Raw genomic sequence first — 19,426 nt, 5'->3', positions numbered from 1 at the left:
AATGGTTAATTACTAATAATAATAGCAGTTAAGTTTTGCAGGACATTTTTGAGTACCACTGTTCTCATATTAATGTTTCAGCAACTTTATGGGGCAAAAACTATCATCCCTCTTTCTTTATATGAGGAACCTGAGGCACAAGAGTTGTCCAGACCACATAGCTAACTACAAAGCCTCAATCTGAGCTCAGACAGACAGACTCAAGAACATAGATTCATACCTATGATGCTAACCCAGGTAGCACAGCAACTGAGCAGGACCTGCAACTCAAGCCATTGATTCTAATTTCATGGAATGATATAATTCATTGCATAAGAAAATTTAGTTTGTTCTCAATCTTTTTCCCAATTCGTATAGCTTTGATGCATTTGTTTACCTAATAAATAGGTATTGAGAAAGAGTCCTGACCTGAAGGATTCTACAGAGAAGCTGAATATCTACTGAAGGGATATACAACATAAACACGGGAAAAGGTAAATTAAAATGCAGGCCAACCACAGAAGAGATGCCATCTTTCATTCATACACCTCTTTCATTCAGCACACCTGTCTTCTCTGTGCATCTTTAAAACAGTCACTCTATTCCTGGCACTATATCGGAAAGTGGTAAAACAAAACAAATTGTACATATTCCTTGAACCCAAGGAATTTACATTTTACTAGCGGACCCCCCCCCCCCCCCCCCGCACACACACACACATTAGTTACAAGGCAACATAATAATGGAATCATGCACAAATTCCAAGGGCTCAAGAACATAAATAAATCATTCACATGCAACTAAATGCAAATGAAAAGAATTTAAACTCATTATAGTCAAATAAATGCTAACTAATGAAAATTCCATACCATTTTTCACTTGTGATAATACAAGCACTTGGTTTTCTGCAAAGGGCTAGATAGCAAGTATATGGCTTTGTGGGCCATATGGTCTCTGTTGCAGCTGCTCAGGTCTGCGACTGCAGCACAAAAAGGAGCCATAGACAATTTGAAAATGGATGAACTTGGCTCTGTTCCAATAAAATTTTACTTCTGGCCACTGAAATTTGAATTTCATATAATTTTCACTTCTTCTTTTGATTTTTTTCAACCATCTAAAAATGTAAACACCATCCTAGCTCACAGGTGGTATAAAAATAGGCAGTAGGCCAAATTTGACTGGTGGGTTCTATTTGCTGATCCCTGTCATAGAGAATGAATCATATACAAAGACACTAGGCATGAAAGGATAAAAAGAATTCCAGTTTGCTTTGGAAGTTTAGAGTGGCGTAGGGCCCTGGCCATCACATTTGTTGGGAAAGTACAATGGGAGCCTGGCAGTTGCTGTATAAGGAAGATGTGTCGCTATCAGAGGAGAGGTCCCGTTCTCACGTGTGCCAGCCCTAGGGAGGGCAGGAAAAGAAGGTGTGGAGTTTCCGCTGGGGTATCGGGGTTGTCCCAACCAACCATGCCATGGCCGGTCATCTGGATGTGCCCTTGGACAACGTGTTGTATTATGTGTTCAAAGGGAAGAGATGTTGCCCTCATAGAAAATGGAAGATTACATTTTAAAACAGTGGACCCTTGAACAATTCAGGGGTTAGGGGCACCAACCATCATGCCCTATAACTTTAGAGTTGGCTCTCTGTCTATGTGGTTCCTCCACATCCACGTTCTGCATCCTTGGATTCAACCAACTACGGATGAGATCGTGTAGGACTGTAGTATTTATTGAAAAAAACACTGTGCATAAGGGGACCCACACAATTCAAACCCATGTTGTTCAAGGGTCAACTGTATTCTACTGAATGTGATTCATACGTGTTAAAGCAGAGAGAAAATAAAAGCAAAAGGTGTAGTGAGAATCCTTTAAATATTCCATCCGACCAAGGAGAGTTGTCTGCTATAAAATAAGTTAGAAGGGGGACTTGGGCTCAAATATCAGCTGTTGCCTCCAAAAAGAGAAACTGTTCAGAAAGAGAGGTCAGCCAGGTTCAGTCTGTCAGGAGACAAGAGAAGGACTGGCTCCATGTGCAATATTAACTAGAATTTTTGGAGGTAGTCCAGCAGATCATTCCAAAACAACCAGCATTCTGTGAACAGATCCATGTGACCTCTGCCCCACTGTTCAAATGAGCAACATGGCCAGCTGCCTCTGTGGCTGCCCCATCCACAGACCCCAGATCTGCATGTGGAGAAATACGACTTCAGCTGGACAGAAAGGGCACTCATCGCTTGCAAAAGACAGAAGACACCAACGGAAATTGTTTGCATTCATCTTGTTCCCTGGGTTTTGCTGTGACCTCCTTAAATTTTTTAAGTGATAGGGTTAGAAGGATGAGAGGAAAAAATGGCCCCATTGGCCTCCATATCTTGCCTCTGAAATTTGATCACTGCATAAAATTTGAGGTTGATAAGTCAGCAAAACAGGGGAGCAAATTGTTCCAACTCTGACTGAAACGTGACTGGGCAGTCTCTTTATGTATGTATTATGTATGTGTGTGTGTGTGTGTGTGTGTGTGTGTGTGTGTGTGTGTGTGTATAGTAAAAGGGAAATTAAAATACAGGCCACCCACAGAAGACATGCCATCTTTCATTCACACACTGTTCAGCAAATGTGTCCTCCCTGTGTGTTTTTAAACCACTCACTTACTCTATTCCTGTATATATATATATTTGATCCTATATATCCCTTACCTTGTGGGGCTAATCCAAGCAAAGATATACTACCAAAGCTAAGTCTTTAATGCTCCCAGAACATCACAGAGACAGAGAAAATTAATAAGAACCATATATTTTGTATCTGTATGTTTTTTCCCAGCATGCAAAGGGTTTTGACAGGCTAGTTATCTTCAAGCTGGTAGGAAGACAATTAAAACCAAGACCTTCTCATTTCTATTCAAAACCTATTCTGCTTTTCCTTTTTTTTTCCTTTGGCATTATATAGCTAATGTTCAAAAATCAGTGAGGATTCCATACTATTTATTCACATTGAGGTTGTTCTAAAGATTTTTCCAGGGCTTTTTAAAAGAGAAGCAGCAGAAACAAAGAATTGGTTCTTAATTGATTATTAATAATCCTTATCTCTGAGGCTATTTTCATTTTTTCTTTTGTGTAATTTTTCTTAGTTTCCAATGTTTTCTTTTAAATGTTTTTTGCTTATGTAATTAAATAAAATATCATGAATTTTTTAAATTAAAAATACTTATGGAAAAATAAAGAAGTGTCATTCAATAGTTAACACATGACTATGCAACATGGATGAATAATTCTCAGCTCAGAGACACTAGGAGAAATATTCAACTTTTACATGATATAGTTTTTCATAAATTTATGCATTTATTATTTATATTTGACTGTGTTGGGTCTTCGTTGCTGCATGGGCTTTCTCTAGTTGCAGCGAGCGGGACCTACTCTTCGTTGCGGTGCGTGGGCTTCTCATTGTGGTGGCTGCTCTCATTGCAGAGCATGGGCTCTAGGCACACGGGCTTCAGTAGCTGTGTTACATGGGCTCAGTAGTTGTGGCTCACAGGTTCTAGAGCACAGGCTCAGTAGTTATGGTGCACGGGCTTAGTTGCTCCGCGGTATGTGGGATCTTCCCGGACCAGGGCTTGAACCAGTGTCCCCTGCACTGGCAGGTAGATTCTTTTCTTTCTTTTTTTTTCTTTTTTTTTTTTTTTTTGTGGTACGCGGGCCTCTCACTGTTGTGGCCTCTCCCGTTGCGCAGCACAGGCTCCCGACGCGCAGGCTCAGCAGCCATGGCTCACGGGCCCAGCCGCTCCGCGGCATGTGGGATCTTCCCGGACCGGGGCACGAACCCGTGTCTCCTGCATTGGCAGGCGGATTCTCAACCACTGCGCCACCAGGGAAGCCCTGGCAGGTAGATTCTTAACCACTGCTCCACCAGGGAAGTCCCTATAGTTTTTTTCTAAGTGAAAAGAGTCACACCTGCTCTTATCCATCCTCTCTTTTTATGGAAGGATTATCAATATGTGTGACCATTTGTAAGCCAGTTTGGGGTATTTCTAATTGTTAGGTATTATTATTCAGTTTCTTAAAGCACAGTATCCTTGCTTCTCTAGAACTTTCTTAGTGTCAGCATACCCTGAGTTCCTTCAGATATTCAGCCATGAGCTATTTTTCTGGGTGTTTTCTCAACCCTATAGGGCCCAAGTTTTCATGGGAGTTTTGCGTATTCTTATTCAAGGCCTTCATTTAAAAACTCCCCAATGAATTACAGGTAATGCAATAAAATTCATGTTGACTAATTAGTAGAATGCTAGTATGAATTAGAGAATAATTCTATGTTACAAAACATCATTTTAAAATATAGTGTTTCATGGAAGTTCATTGTTTTACCTGAATGAGTTGTATCTCATTTAATAGATTTGCTTCAAAGACCAGTCAATGATGTTTCTAATCAACTTTTCAAATTCAAATGGCGTCTGTTAGCAACTTAAACAATCCCCACAAATTCCAATTTGTTTAATTTTCCTTCCTTGAAATCCTTTATATAAAGATAATGAAATGCTAAATTCCAACAGATGTACAAATCTAAATGAGAGTGCAACTTGAATTTGCTGTCATTGTTAATGAGATATCTGATGGAAGGCATAAGGATATATTGAAACCATTACAGTGCCTGCACATAATAAATGCTCAATAAATATCTGTCGGGTGAGTATAGGAGTTATTATAATTCCCAGCATTGCATTAAGGAAGCAGTGGATATGTGGAGGGAGGACCAGCTGCATTTTCCATTTTTCTTATTGTCCTCTTCAATTGTTATAGCAGATAAGCTTTTAATCTTATTGCTGTGCTAACACTTTTATTACCCATGAACACACAATAACCTGGGTTCAGGATAATTACATCACTTTACAGATTAGGACATTGTCAGAGACCAGATGACTCTCCCCAAGACATGTGGTGAGAAAATAGCAAAAGTGAAGATTCTACTTAGCTCCTCTGAGAGCCATAGCCAATGCTTTCTCCTCCCTGTGTGGCTTTCTTCTTATTCTTTAACGGAATTCTGGGAAGATGTGTGAGTGAGAGGACCTGATTTTGGAAGATGTGACACAAAATTCAAATCCTTAACTATCATAACGTTTAAATAAATTATGTTCATCAAGCTGCAAGCTCTTCGGATCAGAGCAATTACTACATTCAGTCACTTATTAATCATGATGATGAATATATTTTTAGATGTATTTATTTGCTATGTCTGCTTATATGTAACAAATGTGGAGTCAAATTTTATTTATGATGGAAACAATAAAAATCCTCCCATCCATTCTGGCCTTGAGCGTTTCCAAAGCTTTCCACATCCATTATCACATTTGATCCTCTTCATAGCCCTCTGGAGTAGCTAGAGGTAATATAATTGCTGCTGGAAATGAAGACAATATTCAGATGGAACGTTTCAACCAATTTACTGGTGCAATCTTCTATTTCTGTGATGCAGATGTGGAAATGGAAAACAAACAAAAAGGCAGATGGAATGCTAAGAAATAGCATGTGATCAGGAATGTTTTTCACTGCTTCTTTCAGTAAACCACAGAAAGATAACAAGGGCTACTGCGCCCAGTACAGAGGGGAGGTGTGTAATGCTGTCCTGGCAAAAGATGCTCTTGTTTTCTTCAACAACTCCTACGCAGACCCTGAGGAGGTCCAAGAACTACTGGTCCACACTGCCTGGAATGAACTGAAAGCAGTGAGCCCATTCTGCAGGCCGGCTGCTGAAGCTTTACTGTGTAACCACATCTTCCAAGAATGTAACCCTGGGGTGGCACCTACTCCTACACCCATTTGCAGGTAAAATTTACAAAATAAATAAATGGGGAAATTCTGTTTGTCTGTCTGCCAACAGGAAAAGTTTTCAAAAGAGGAAGTTGTTAGGTGTAAGAGTAAAGGCAAAAGCTGGCTTTTGTCCAAAATATAAGGTAATTAATTGGACAAAATTCCTACCATGTGAATCACTGGTGATACCCTATTATACAAGGGCTCTAAGTTAGAAAATGTCATAAAAGGTATAATATTCTATAACATTTGTTATTGTTCACGTTATTATCATATTCATAAACATCCCTGCTTTCTAGGAAGTAAAAAACAAAATCCCAAACTAACATGGACCTCATTAGTAGGCCAAGATAGAGAAAATAAAGACTACATATCAAGTATTTCAGCATTATTTGCCAATAAATTTGAGTTCTTGGTGAGCATGTCAGAGTATTAAAATACATTCCACCCAGTAGTCTAATTTAAGTAATGACACTCTTGTGTCATGGGGGGTGGAAGGAGTAGAAACAGTTATAAAACAGATATTTCTTTAAAACCCCCTACTCTTTAAACACTGAAATTGATAAACCTACTTTCAATAGAATTATCTTTGCCTTTATTTACTTCTTGTGTAGAAAAGACAGGAATCAATGTAGCTTTTGAGCTAAATGGAACAAAGTTCAAATACTGTTTTGTACTGCTTTCTAGATACACTGACATATGACCTCAGCTAAACTTCAGTTTCCTTGTCTGCGATAGAGCTGAGAGGATTAAAGGATAAATTGTACCCAGGGTATATATTAGAAACTGGATGGATACTGTTTTCTTTTCAAGAAAACACATGAAGACTACCAACAGCACATTTCCAACTGTTTTGATAAAACCAGGAACTATTTAAATATTGAAATAGTTTTAAGGCATTCTATTTAATATAAAAGGACTACAGAGGTCATTAAAATAGAGTGCTCCATTCTTCAACTTACTGCAAATTTTGAGGGTTTGGAGACATTTTAAGACTAATATACGAACTTCCCTGGTGGTGCAGTAGTTAAGACTTCACCTTCCAATGCAGGGAGTGTGGGTTCAATCCCTTCAGGGAGCTAAGATCCCACATGCCTCACAGCCGAAAAACCAAAACATAAAACACAAGCAACATTGTAACAAATTTAATAAAAACTTTAAAAATGGTCCACATCAAAAAAAAATCTAAAAAAAAATTACTTAAGACATATAATTTGTTGTTTCTTCACTTAAGATTATATTTTCATCAGACATGACATCTAAGAATCTTTTGAGGAACAATGATAATTAAAATTGAATTGTATCTTCATATGCTAGCACAAAATAAATTTATTGAGTAATTTCCCAACATTTATGCCCTAGATCAGTTTACATGCATAGGCCACAGATGTTCTTTCTCAAGATTGAAAATAATTTAACCTTTTTGTTTTTTTAGAAAAAAATCCCATTCACTGAGATTTCAAATGTATTAGAATAGCATAGTTAATTAACTCTTAAATCTGTGAGCTATTTGTAGTGTACTTAAATTTTTTTCTTAATTCCAGCTATTAATTAAACAAGTATTTTTTAAAATTAATTAATTAACTTATTTATTTATTTTTGGCTGCATTGGGTCTTCATTGCTGCACGCAGGCTTTCTCTAGTTGTGGTGAGCGGGGGCTACTCTTCGTTGTGGTGTGCAGGCTTCTCATTGCAGTGGCTTCTCTTGTTGTGGAGCATGGGCTCTAGGCATGAAGGCTTCAGTAGTTGTGACATGCGGGCTCAGTAGTTGTGGCACACGGGCTTAGTTGCTCTGCAGCATGTGGGATCTTGCTCGACCAGGGCTCGAACCTGTGTCCCCTGCGTTAGCAGACAGATTCTTCACCACTGTGCCCCCGGGAAGTCCCTGAGTATTTTTTTTTAATCTGAAAATTGTTTCTACTTTTTTAATCCTTGTAAACAATTTATTCACATTGGGGTTGAAAAATATTGTCTAGAAATTTTCACATTTTTATACTTCATTAAGGTTTTCTTTTCTCATATATAATCAATAATTGTTTAAAAAATTAGACATTTAAAAAGACTTGGGAGTAGATTTCTTTTCATTATTTTCTTTCCTATAAGTAATATAAAAAGAATGGATAATATGATTTCATCATCAGACTTATGTCCTTTTTATTTTAAGAATTTTTCATATAGTATATCCCTGAGTATTTTTCTATTTTTTTATGTGCTCTAGTTTCTTGTTGGGAAACATTGTTATTTGTACTTTGAATTTCTTGCTTGCTTCTCCCTCTCAGTTATTTCCTTACTCACTATTTTCATCTTTCTTTATGCATTCAATTAGAACTTCTAAAGTTTTCCCCTATTATTTGTTCAATATCTTGCCGTGCCATTTCTTTCTCAATGAAGATTTCACTTGTTTCAGTGAAACAAAGTTGTTTTCACTTCTTTGTGGGCTTTATTTTCTTCAGTCACTACCATGTTTAACTTAACCTAGTTTTCACTTTATTTTCCATTTCATCTTGATTTTTTTTTCCTCGTGTAAAACTCTTCTGTAGAGACCATGCTTCAGTGCATGTCAACGAAAACAATTTTTTAAACTCTCTAACGTGTCTTTCCATGTATAATAAAAAATAATTTTCCCAGGTATTTGCTTTCTCCACATAATGTGGGCTAAAAAGTTCTTTCATATGTCCCATATTGCTTTTGCACAGTTTAACTGTAACATCTGAATGCAGAAAGATTTGCTTATATGACCCAAGGATGGGACCAGGCATAAGAAGAAGCAAGCCAAGCAATGTTTCTCCAGTTCTTCAGAGTCTCAGAAGCCTGAAAGCCCCATTGTTCCCTCTTCCTTTGCAGACATATTAAGAATCTACATTCCATCACTGTACTCATGACTCCCATCATATCCCATCACATTAGTATGCACAGCCCTTTCATTCTGCACATGCTCAGTTGGTCCATATTGGCAAGTGGTTGCCTGGGAAAGCAGGAGTGTAGGCATGAGTACTAAATATATATATATACATGTATATATAACTACACACACACACGAATGTACACACTGACACAAAATTTCCTCCTCTTTTATACTTCATATATTGAATGAATGACATTACTATTATTATCCTTAATTTCTTTAATTATTTTTAATTACCTCTTATTATGAATCCCAAATATCTTAATTTGGAACTAACTTGATTTTTCCTATGTAGTCTATCCTATTTCCTATAAGATAAGCTTGAACAAATATTAATCCACAAAATTCTAATTAGTCCAACTGGTCTACCTAATCTTTCTTCAGCCTTTTCACTCAGTACAGCATAGAGATTAACATTGCAGCTTCTTATTCACACAGACCTTACTCTAGCTTTCTCAGATGAAAGCACACACAGCAATGGGGTAGGACTCAGCTTCTCCAAGGGTAGGGCTGGGTAAGGACTCCCCAGCCCTCCTATAACCTTTCAGGAAGGTGATGCTATTCTGTTTTAGGGAACAAAGCACACAGAGACACGGACTGTGTTCCTCAGGCCCTGCCCATTAGCCCTGAGATTACAGAAAAAACTCCCAGGCTGGAAACTGCTTGACAATGATCTTTTAAAGCTCTGCCTACCTTGTTTCTGTACCTTTGTAGTTACTTTAATATGAAGTTAAGAGAAAACATATCTGGGATTCCTAATCCATTACCTTTTGAACTTGAAAGTTCTTTTCCCCGGTAGCATTAGTGATGTTTTAAAAACAAGACAGCATTTCACCTCATGGGATAATATACTATATATTTCATAACTTCTCACATTATTTACAATAAAAGGATCTTTACAAAAACACTTTTGCAAGAACAAACAGTGTACTATGATGATGTTTTGAAAATATGGGATTTAGGCTCCACCACCAATTTGGCTTCAACGTGCTATGATTCATCAAATTTTGTTCTCCCTAAATTATTTTAGAGAATACTGCCTGGCAGTAAAGGAGCTCTTCTGTGCAAAAGAATGGCTAGCGGTGGAAGAAAAGACCCACAGGGGACTCTACAGATCTGGGATACATCTGCTCTCCATGCCGGACTGCAACAAACTCCCCAGCATGCACTGGGACCCCATGGCCTGTACCAGACTGCCCTATTTAGGTAACAGAGTTCGCTCGAGACTTTGGAGGTTCAGAGAAATTTACTATTTTGAGGAAACTAAGGTGTGAATTTAAATCTCCTAATATTTCTAGGCATTTCCAATGTTTTTTGAGTTCTGCCTTCCTTCCATACCTAGTAACAGAACCCTATTGCTATCCTAATTGCACCAGTTAGCATAAGGATTTATTCCATTTGTTCTAAAAGAAATTAAAGAGCACTTATCGCTGCTGCTTGAGATCTTGCCTTACTTCATAAGCAGATCTTTTGAGAGCTCATAACATTTTATGGAATGTGCAGAGAAATGGCTAAGAAACAGTTCATATTTTGTCAGAGGAGTGGAATAAAGGCATAAAGTCCTCTTTCTTATCCAAGGAAGCAGATTTTTCAGCATGCAAAAATAAGCCATATGTTTGCAAATGCTGATCTCACAAAACAAAGCTGAATGGCTGCATGTTGCTTTAATGAACTTCATCTGTAGGGAACTATGTGGTGAGCCCTAACAGCTGTTTTAATTTCAAAGATGCAATCCTTTCGCATTCGAATGCGAAGAATGTTTTCCCATTGTATATTAAAAAGCTGAAAGAGAACTTGCATTTCTTAGCACTCTCTCACAGAACACAGGAGCTATCTGGATGTTCACTTAAAACAAATTTTTATCCTTTCCCCTTCAGATTATAAAAAAGAAAACCTAACAAGTAAGTGATTTTTGTTTGTGCCCTTGAAACGTTATGTGTATGTAACTGGATTCATGCATGCGTATTTACACCCATATTTCATGATGTCCAGAACGGGATGTACAGTCCCTCTCAAAGTCTTTTCACTATTCTCACCCAGGGTAGAATATGAAGGAAGATCATCGGAGATTCCCAGTTTATAGCTTCTAATTAGGCCATGGAGAGCACCATATTTAGTGAATGATACAAATCCCATCTCCTACTTCAAGGTTACTAAGTTGCTTTATCCCTTCTATGGCTTTAAAATAAGCCAATTTAAAATATCATCTTTTGATTTTGCATTCATGATTTTTGTATCATCCAATAGTATAAAGTTTACAGAGTCAAATCAAATGGTTTTAAAAGGGTCATCTCAAAATCTCTAGGAAAGAATTCAAGAAGGTTGCTTGAAAAGGGGTGTCCTAGAAACTAACGTGTATCAGATGGTACGTTAAGCCTACCAGAAAGCAGAAATCTTCAGAATGAAATAAGAAATTTTTTTCATGTTGACTAACGTCCTCTGATTTTCATGTTCAAGGCTCAAATCATATTCATTTCTTGGGCTAGATATTCCAGGCCTAATTGTTTCTGCACTTGGCTAAATGCCAGGACTTGATTTTACCAGATTAAAGAACTAAGACTTAAAATATTGAAGAAAGAATGCTGCTGGTCACAACTGAATCACTCAGAGCTAGGAAACAAGAACAACTCTGGAAAACCCTAAAAATCTATTATTCTGGAAGCCTGTCAAATTGTCATTCCCAACTTGAAAGAATGAAAAAGAAATGTTTCAATTCTTTGTCACAGAAGCAACCAAAGTTAACTTTGATTGGACTTTTAATTGATGACTGTGATGTTTGTTATCCTTTGATTGTTTACTCATTCATCCATTCAAGCATTCATTGAGGGATTACCGTATGAAAGGTGCTGACCTTCAATTCTAGATTAGACAGAAATAAGACACACAAAAGCATCCAGATTTCTGCCTTCTACACTGATTATAAGGAATTGAGAGCAGCATAGATTAGCTAAATCATTTTATGAAATCTTTCTATATGTAAAAAATGAACTCCAGATGTCATAAACTGATCATTTCATCTGACCATATGGTGAGGAATGTCTAAAAATATGTTCCCTGAGTTAAATACAATTATCAAAGAAATTGGCTTTAGCTCTTCAAGTAGGTCGATCGTTGAACAGAGAAGTCATCCCTATTAGGTAGACCGTCTCATATTCTGTGGGAGTGTATAAAGCCCTCAAATATTTCTTGGCGAGTCTCTTGAATTCTGAGTAAACTCTAAAGGATATTACCAGTTCACTTTGAAGGGTGATGGAAGATTTTTTTTAATCATTAGTTTATCTTTTGGATATTTCCTTCTTGCTTCCCTTCTCCCTGTCTTTTAATGATTGCTCTACTTTCATATTAGCATTAAGTTTAGCTCTCCAATTTAAGCCCCCCTCCCCACTCATCTTGGATTGATTTTTTAAATCTTTGAATGACTCAGTCCACAGAAAGTCAGAGCAGCTTTCAAACCATCACAGCGGAGCCTGGGAAGTCTGTTACATCCACCACTGCTGTGATGCTTGATGAGAAATGCTGTCATTGGTCCTGCACGAATGTTTTACTGCTGTGCTAATATTCTTTTAGTTCCAGGTGCCTGCTTGAGTCACAGTGGTAACCAAACTTGGTCTCCACAAGCTTCAAAACCACTTGCTTAGCCACTGTTGCTCAGGGCATAATCACTGCTTCCATGCCTAGACTAAGAAGTCATACGTAGGCATCCCTTATAATCTCTGCTTTTACGTGTCCTATTTCAAACGGCTTCAGGCATCCCTGCAATGAAAGTTCTCCTTTGACTCTGTGATGTGTTACAATAATATAGTTCCTTCTATGAAATCATTTGTTTTACTATATTGCAGTCAATTTCTAATATTTCATTTAGGATCTTTTAAATCTATGCTCTATAATCTGCACTTTTCTTTTGTGCTAACACTGTCAGGTTGTGATATTAGTATTATAATAACTTGCTAAAACAATCTGAAAGATTTTTCTCTTACTGGAATATATTATAAAACTGTGAAAATTGTGTCTCTTCCAATACTGAAAGACTGTAGCCATAATTCTATAATGACTTCATTTCCTGATTATGGCTAGTTTCAGATTTTCTAATTCTTCAAATTTGGTAATTAATATGCTCCTACCATTTTCCTTAAGATGTTAAAAATGTAACTCCGTAGATATATATTATTTCATTTTTATTGACCTTTGAGTCTATTGTTAAAATGACTTTATCATTCCTAATTTTGTATGTTTGTGCCTTTTTCATTTTAAAATTAAAATGTCACCAATTAGACTACTTTGTAAATATTTATCAGAAAAACTATTGACCTATTTTAAAATTCTATCATTTGTGTTATGTGTATTCTAACTTATTAATTTCTGCTTGTACATGGCTGTTACTATATCACCTGTTTTCCTTTGTTTTCTGTAGATTTTGTTTCTTTTCCAAAGTCTTGAATTAAATATCTAGTTCATTCACTTCATTCTTTTTATCTAATGTTAGAAGATAATGCTATGAGTTTATCACTGAACACATCTTTGGCCAAATCTCATCAACACTGCTAGGAAGTTATTTTGTCGTCTGTAACTATGGCTACTTTCTACTCTTTGATTGAAAGGTTATTAAAATGCTTCTTTTTTTAATGTCTTATTGGATTTTATTTAATCTATTATTAATTGCATTTTGATCAAAGAATAGATCTGCATAATTTCTTCTTTTGAAATTTACTGAGATTCATCTTTGTGACCTGACAAAAAAGACCGTGTCTGTCAGTATCCCACAAATATTTGAAAATAAGGTTTATTCTTTTTAGGGTACAAAGTTCATTCTTCACTATTAAGACATTCTTGTTGATTATATTATTAAAATATTCTGTATCCATGTTTTTGTCTTTACTCAGTCAACTAAAAGGATTTAAAATATAATTCATAATGTTGTTTTAATAGATATACAATGGACGTTGCACCCTACAAACAGAGGGACATTAGTATGACATCTTTGGGTTTCCAGTGGTAATACAGATTTTAACTTATCTGTATATTGCATTGACCTTTTTAATAGGAATTTGACAGGAGCTCAATTGTTAGATGATCTAACTTTCTCATTTCTGTCCTACTATTTCCATTTTCCATGTTCTTCCATTTAATTGTTTGTAAATCAGCAATACATATGTATAAAACCTCAGCTTTAGACAATCCTGACTTCAATTTCATAAAAATCTTTTACTTAATAACTTAACAATGTCCATGACTGTTGTCAGGTCATCAAAACTATGATGAGTGTAAAGACACTAGCCCAGGATTTGCATTTGTCTTGGAATAAGTATTTCCTTTCTCTGAGTCTCATCTTCAAAATTCTGATTCTGTAAGCTGGATTTACTTACCACTAGACTTCACTGGATTCTTACAATAGTGCTTTATAGATATATAACCAGGGAGAACCTGATACATTAAAACATAATCTTCAATTTAGTTTACTGATTGCCTGAATACAAAAGTCGCTGCTTAAAAGTTTAAGAATGAGTGAAACTCTGTTGTTGACTTACAGCATTCCCACCAATGACGTCCTCAAAGCCGAGTGTGGACATTCCAAATGTGCCTTCCTCCTCCCTGTCCTCCTCCTCTGTCTCACCTACATACTCCATGACCGTAATAATCTCCATCATGTCCAGCTTTGCCATATTCGTGCTTCTTACCATAGCCACTCTTTATTGCTGCCGAAGACGAAAACAATGGAAAAATAAGAAAAGGTGAGATTCTAGTTTAAGTGAATCACGTGTAGTAACATTTTTTAAAACCTTTACATATTTGGTATTGAAGCTGGAGATGGGAGGAGGGGTATATATAACACTGCCACTTCCTTTATGACAGCCATTGCCTTGCTTTAACGGTAAGCAGCCCCACCATGATCTTTAAAAATGTCAGTGACTTGTTGCATAGGATCACATGTCCTAAGGTTAGTTTTTCACAGCAGACAGAATCTAAACCACAATTTGGAAGAATATGGCCGATCCTGCTCCCTATCAGCCCCCTCAGCCCCACTACCACTACCAGATTGAATAGTGACACAACTCCTGAAAAAAAGAATGTAACTTTAGGCTCCAAACCAAATTCTTTGTTGCTCTAAAATGGAAGGATCTTTGGTGAACTTAGCATAATTTGTTTCCTCCTAAACACCATGTCTCTTTAGAACCTAAGTCTGAGTACAAAGCTCTCACCTGGTCCTCAGCTCATTATTGATCTTACCTGTCTTACCTGCAGAGAATCAGCGGCTGTAACCCTCACTACTCTTCCTTCTGAGCTCTTGCTAGACAGACTTCATCCCAACCCCATGTACCAGAGGATGCCACTTCTTTTGAATCCCAAATTGCTCAGCCTGGAGTATCCCAGGAATAACATTGAATATGTGAGAGATATCGGAGAGGGAGCATTTGGAAGGGTCTTTCAAGCAAGGTAAAGTTGCCCACGTTAAAAAAAAAAAAAAACAACTAACAACTGAAATACGTTGTGTCTGAAAAGTTACCAGACATTAACTTGATTCTACGTAATATGTGTAATAGTTATTATCAAATTAGTTCATTCTTCACATCATTCACCTTATTTTTATTGAGTACTGTACTTTGAATCTTGATACTTTTCCCCCTCTGCTGGAAAATAGGGTTGTGTATATGGAGAGAATCTTTATAAAGTGTTCCAATGATAAGCAATTAGAAAAGTTTAATCATATTTTCTTTTCAGAAGAGAATTTCATTGTACATTTTAAATAATCATTTCTCACATTGCTTTTAGTAAATACTTCTAAAATCTCTTCCATTTTCAATTGCTACAGTCTCCCCTTCACTTAATGTTTACTTTGAAATAGCGTTTCAGTTTAAGAACTCAAAGCCTGACATGTATGGATATTAAATAGATGTTCACAGAATGGCAAGACAGAAAAAGGAAAAAAAATTATGCAAAAATGTCAGCCAACAATGAGCTCAAAAACACAAGTATGTATTAGGGCCAATGCTAGCCCAGTTAATGTCTTTGTGTGAGTTGGAATAAAATATCCTCTCTGCATGGATGTAGCTCCACAGACACACGGCTGGACCACAGAGTGTGGACTCGGTTTTAATCACCAATTGTTACTTTGGCCTGTTGCTCTTGGGCAGGATACAACCTTACTTCTACTCACAGTGGCCCTGGTATGGAGGTTACATGATTAATGAAAATCTCACACAAATACTTATTGGGAACCAAAAAATATGCAAGGCACCCTTTTAGGCTCTTTAGGGATATAAAGATGAATAAGTCATGGTCCCTGCCTTCCAGGAATTTATATTCTGGCCAGAGATGAAGGGGTTAGGATGGTAATGATAATCCCATTGGATTTGGGCACTTTTGGTTTTCTGTTATTAATAAATAATGCATTTTTCAAACAATCTATGTTGAAAATAACCCCAGTGATTTTTATTCATTGGAGTCAAGGAGCTTTAAGTGTGACCTGCCATTGGCATCTTACTTTGGTTCTGTGGCTCTGGGAAAGGCTGCATGAGTGTGAGGATGTGTATACATGGGTAGTTATCATGTGACTCTGTGTAATCTTCCTGATCTTTGATTTCTTGCTAAATAAATATCTCTCAGGGCTCCAGGCTTACTTCCCTATGAACCTTTCACAATGGTGGCAGTGAAGATGCTCAAAGAAGAAGCCTCAGCAGATATGCAAGCAGACTTTCAGAGGGAGGCGGCCCTCATGGCAGAATTTGATAATCCTAACATTGTGAAACTCTTAGGTATGAAAATATAAGTGAAGAAATGTATTGCATCAGAAAACAGAGGCTTGCCAAGTTTTTTCTCCTTCATACTTCACTTACGTTTTTTCTTTCATTCCTTGATCAGAGAGATATCTCTGTTCCTCCCCATAGAATATATTCTGTACAAGGGAGTAGACTATTTCATTAAATCACCTAAATTCAAAAAAGTTTTAAAAAACTTCTCAGAGAAATATTTTGTCATTTCATTAATTCTTTTACCAAGTTTGTATTTAATGTTTTAATTTTTAATTGAATTTATATAGTACATATAAATATAGATTGCTAAAGTCCCTGGAATTAAAAACTAACACCAAAATAAACAAGCCAAGATAATAGTATTCTCATTTCTCTTCCTTTTTGAACAGACTTCTAACTTTTGCCTGAAAAAAAAAAAAGTTAATGATCTGTTTTTATGCTGATATGAAATTGTGACCATCTGATCTAATATTTCAAGTTGTCCATTTCCCTCTCAAACACAGCAAGATTTTAAAATTAACAAATGTCTTCCTGGCACTAAATCTAAGACTCTTTATGTTAACATTTTGTTTCTTTCTGGAATGAACATTGTAAATTTACCTAAATGTTTTACTGCAGTAACCTGAATACTTCATCTAAGATCTTGGATTGTTTGTGTGCTCCTTTCCAAATTTCATACAACAGCTTCCTTATCATCCTTCTTCAGAAAGGAAGCAGAAAAACAGAGCAATTGCATTACTCACTCAAAGCAAACATCCATTCATAAATTCATTCACCCAATATTTATGGAGTACTTGCTCGCCAGACACACGGTAGGTGTGTGGAATTTAAAGAAGACTTAAGATATAATCTCTAGTTTAAAGGGCTACAATGTTGGGAAGAAACCTCAGCTCAATGGATGACTATAACAGGCAGGTAGATAGGATGCAGGATCAAGGATAAAGAATGACGGAAGCGGGCTTCCCTGGTGGCGCAGTGGTTGAGAATCCGCCTGCCGATGCAGGAGACACGGGTTCGTGCCCTGGTCCGGGAAGATCCCACATGCCGCGGCGCAACTGAGCCCGTGAGCCATGGCCGCTGGGCCTGTGCGTCCGGAGCCTGTGCTCCGCAACGGGAGAGGCCACAACAGTGAGAGGCCCGCATACCGCAAAAAAAAAAAAAAAAAAAAAAAGAATGACGGAAGGAAAATCTGATCCTGGAAAGGTCAGGAGCTGAAGCACCACATGAGGAGTGATAAATCCGTTGAATCTTAAAAGATAAATAGGAGATGTTTACACAAAGAAAGGGGGTCAGAGTTCGACTATGATGCCCTCAGCAGAAAACCAAGGCACCACATTTTCTGATCTGGTCATTTGCTTTCGGACAATTTTTTTCCCACGTGTCACTTTAGAAACGCAACCTCTAACAGGAGGTCTTGTTTTGGTTCTAGGCGTGTGTGCGGTGGGGAAGCCGATGTGCCTGCTCTTTGAATACATGGCCTACGGGGACCTCAATGAGTTCCTCCGCAGCATGTCCCCTCACCCCAGACGCAGCCTCAGTCCCAGCGACCTGGCCCGCGGGGCGCAGGCCTCCAGCCCCGGCCCGCCGCCCCTTTCCTGTGCCGAGCAGCTGTGCATCGCCAGGCAGGTGGCCGCCGGCATGGCCTACCTCTCCGAACGCAAGTTTGTCCACCGGGATTTGGCCACCAGGAACTGCCTTGTGGGTGAGAACATGGTGGTGAAAATCGCCGACTTTGGCCTCTCTAGAAACATCTACTCAGCTGACTACTACAAAGCCAACGAAAACGACGCCATCCCCATCCGTTGGATGCCCCCGGAGTCCATCTTCTACAATCGCTATACCACGGAGTCTGATGTGTGGGCCTACGGGGTGCTCCTGTGGGAGATCTTCTCCTACGGCCTGCAGCCCTACTACGGGATGGCCCACGAGGAGGTCATCTGCTACGTGCGGGACGGCAACATCCTCTCCTGCCCAGAGAACTGCCCCCTGGAACTGTACAATCTGATGCGTCTGTGTTGGAGTGAGCTGCCTGCAGACAGGCCCAGTTTCACCAGCATCCACCGAATCCTGGAACGCATGTGCGAGCGGGCAGAGGGGAGTGTGGGTGTCTGAGGTCGAAGATGGGCAGGTAGAACTCTCCAGTCTCCTCTCGGACTCTAGGAGCCAGGCGAGTCCAACACCAGAGGCCCAAGGAGACCCAGATAGGAAATAATAGTAGCAGGCATGGGTACCATGCTGTTTGTTTCTCAGAAAAAAAAAAAAGACGGGGCAGAACTCCTGGGGTGGGTGGAAAGTGGGTGATGGGAAAGGCAGGGGAGGAAAAATGTCAGATAATTGGAGATAACTACTCTTCCTCATGGGGAAAGTTTGTATTACACACTGTACAGGAAAGAATGTCATCCTGTTCAGTTCCTGAATTAGCTGGCAGCAGAGTAAGACTCTGCTGTATTAAATTTTGATACAAAATGCAGCTGAGAGCTCCATTTTTAATAGAGTTCATTCCCATCCATTAGGAAAGTAGCATATCTTCCTGTAAGAAGCTTAGCTCAAGCACAGAAAACTACAAAGAAGGAGAAACCATTTATCGTCTCCTCACCCAAAGAAGGGTGTTGATTTTTTATTCAATATTTCTTGAGTTTAACTCACACTTTTAGATTTGTTTGTATTCTCCAGAGTTGTGGCTTACTTTATTGATAGAAGGTTTCCAAGGAATAAAATGGTAAATCAGCAAGGCTATATTCTTACTGTGATAAGAAATAAGTTCCCTTTTTCTGTCTTTGTGTTTCTTCTTTAGAAGTTTTTCCTTTGTGTGCACTTGTCATGAATTTAATCTGCTTATTTTATTCCTACATTTTCTTTTCTGAAAAAAATCTTTTGTGGCTAATTTATTTACCTTTTTCTTCGAAAGTTTTTTTGGTACTTTTTCTTTGCTCTTATCTTTATTTCTTCCTTTTTTCAGAACTCGGTTCTTTTTTGGTTATTTAGCTATTTTTTCT

At 38.0% G+C, this 19,426-nt stretch overlaps 1 protein-coding gene across 3 annotated transcripts in view; it reads left to right on the top strand.

Moving 5' to 3' along the window:
- MUSK (muscle associated receptor tyrosine kinase) overlaps window positions 1-19,161 on the top strand; it is a 93,142-nt gene extending 73,981 nt beyond the window's left edge. For 2 of the 3 annotated variants that reach the window (XM_059072244.2, XM_059072242.2), the window contains 6 exons: window positions 5,529-5,792; window positions 9,713-9,888; window positions 14,210-14,411; window positions 14,923-15,114; window positions 16,285-16,433; window positions 17,860-19,161. In XM_059072244.2, the coding sequence (XP_058928227.1) occupies window positions 5,529-5,792; window positions 9,713-9,888; window positions 14,210-14,411; window positions 14,923-15,114; window positions 16,285-16,433; window positions 17,860-18,542 (1,666 nt within the window). In that variant the 3' untranslated portion in view covers window positions 18,543-19,161. Of the gene's footprint in view, window positions 1-5,528; window positions 5,793-9,712; window positions 9,889-10,559; window positions 10,584-14,209; window positions 14,412-14,922; window positions 15,115-16,284; window positions 16,434-17,859 lie in introns of all 3 variants that reach the window. The other variant, XM_059072243.2, reaches the window with a different exon arrangement.
- Window positions 19,162-19,426: the final 265 nt, after the last annotated feature.

Source organism: Kogia breviceps, chromosome 8 (assembly GCF_026419965.1).
Source record: "Kogia breviceps isolate mKogBre1 chromosome 8, mKogBre1 haplotype 1, whole genome shotgun sequence".
Classification (NCBI taxonomy): Eukaryota; Metazoa; Chordata; class Mammalia; order Artiodactyla; family Physeteridae; genus Kogia; species Kogia breviceps.
Note: the sequence above shows the minus strand (reverse complement) of the source record. Positions and strands in the feature narration are given on the sequence as shown.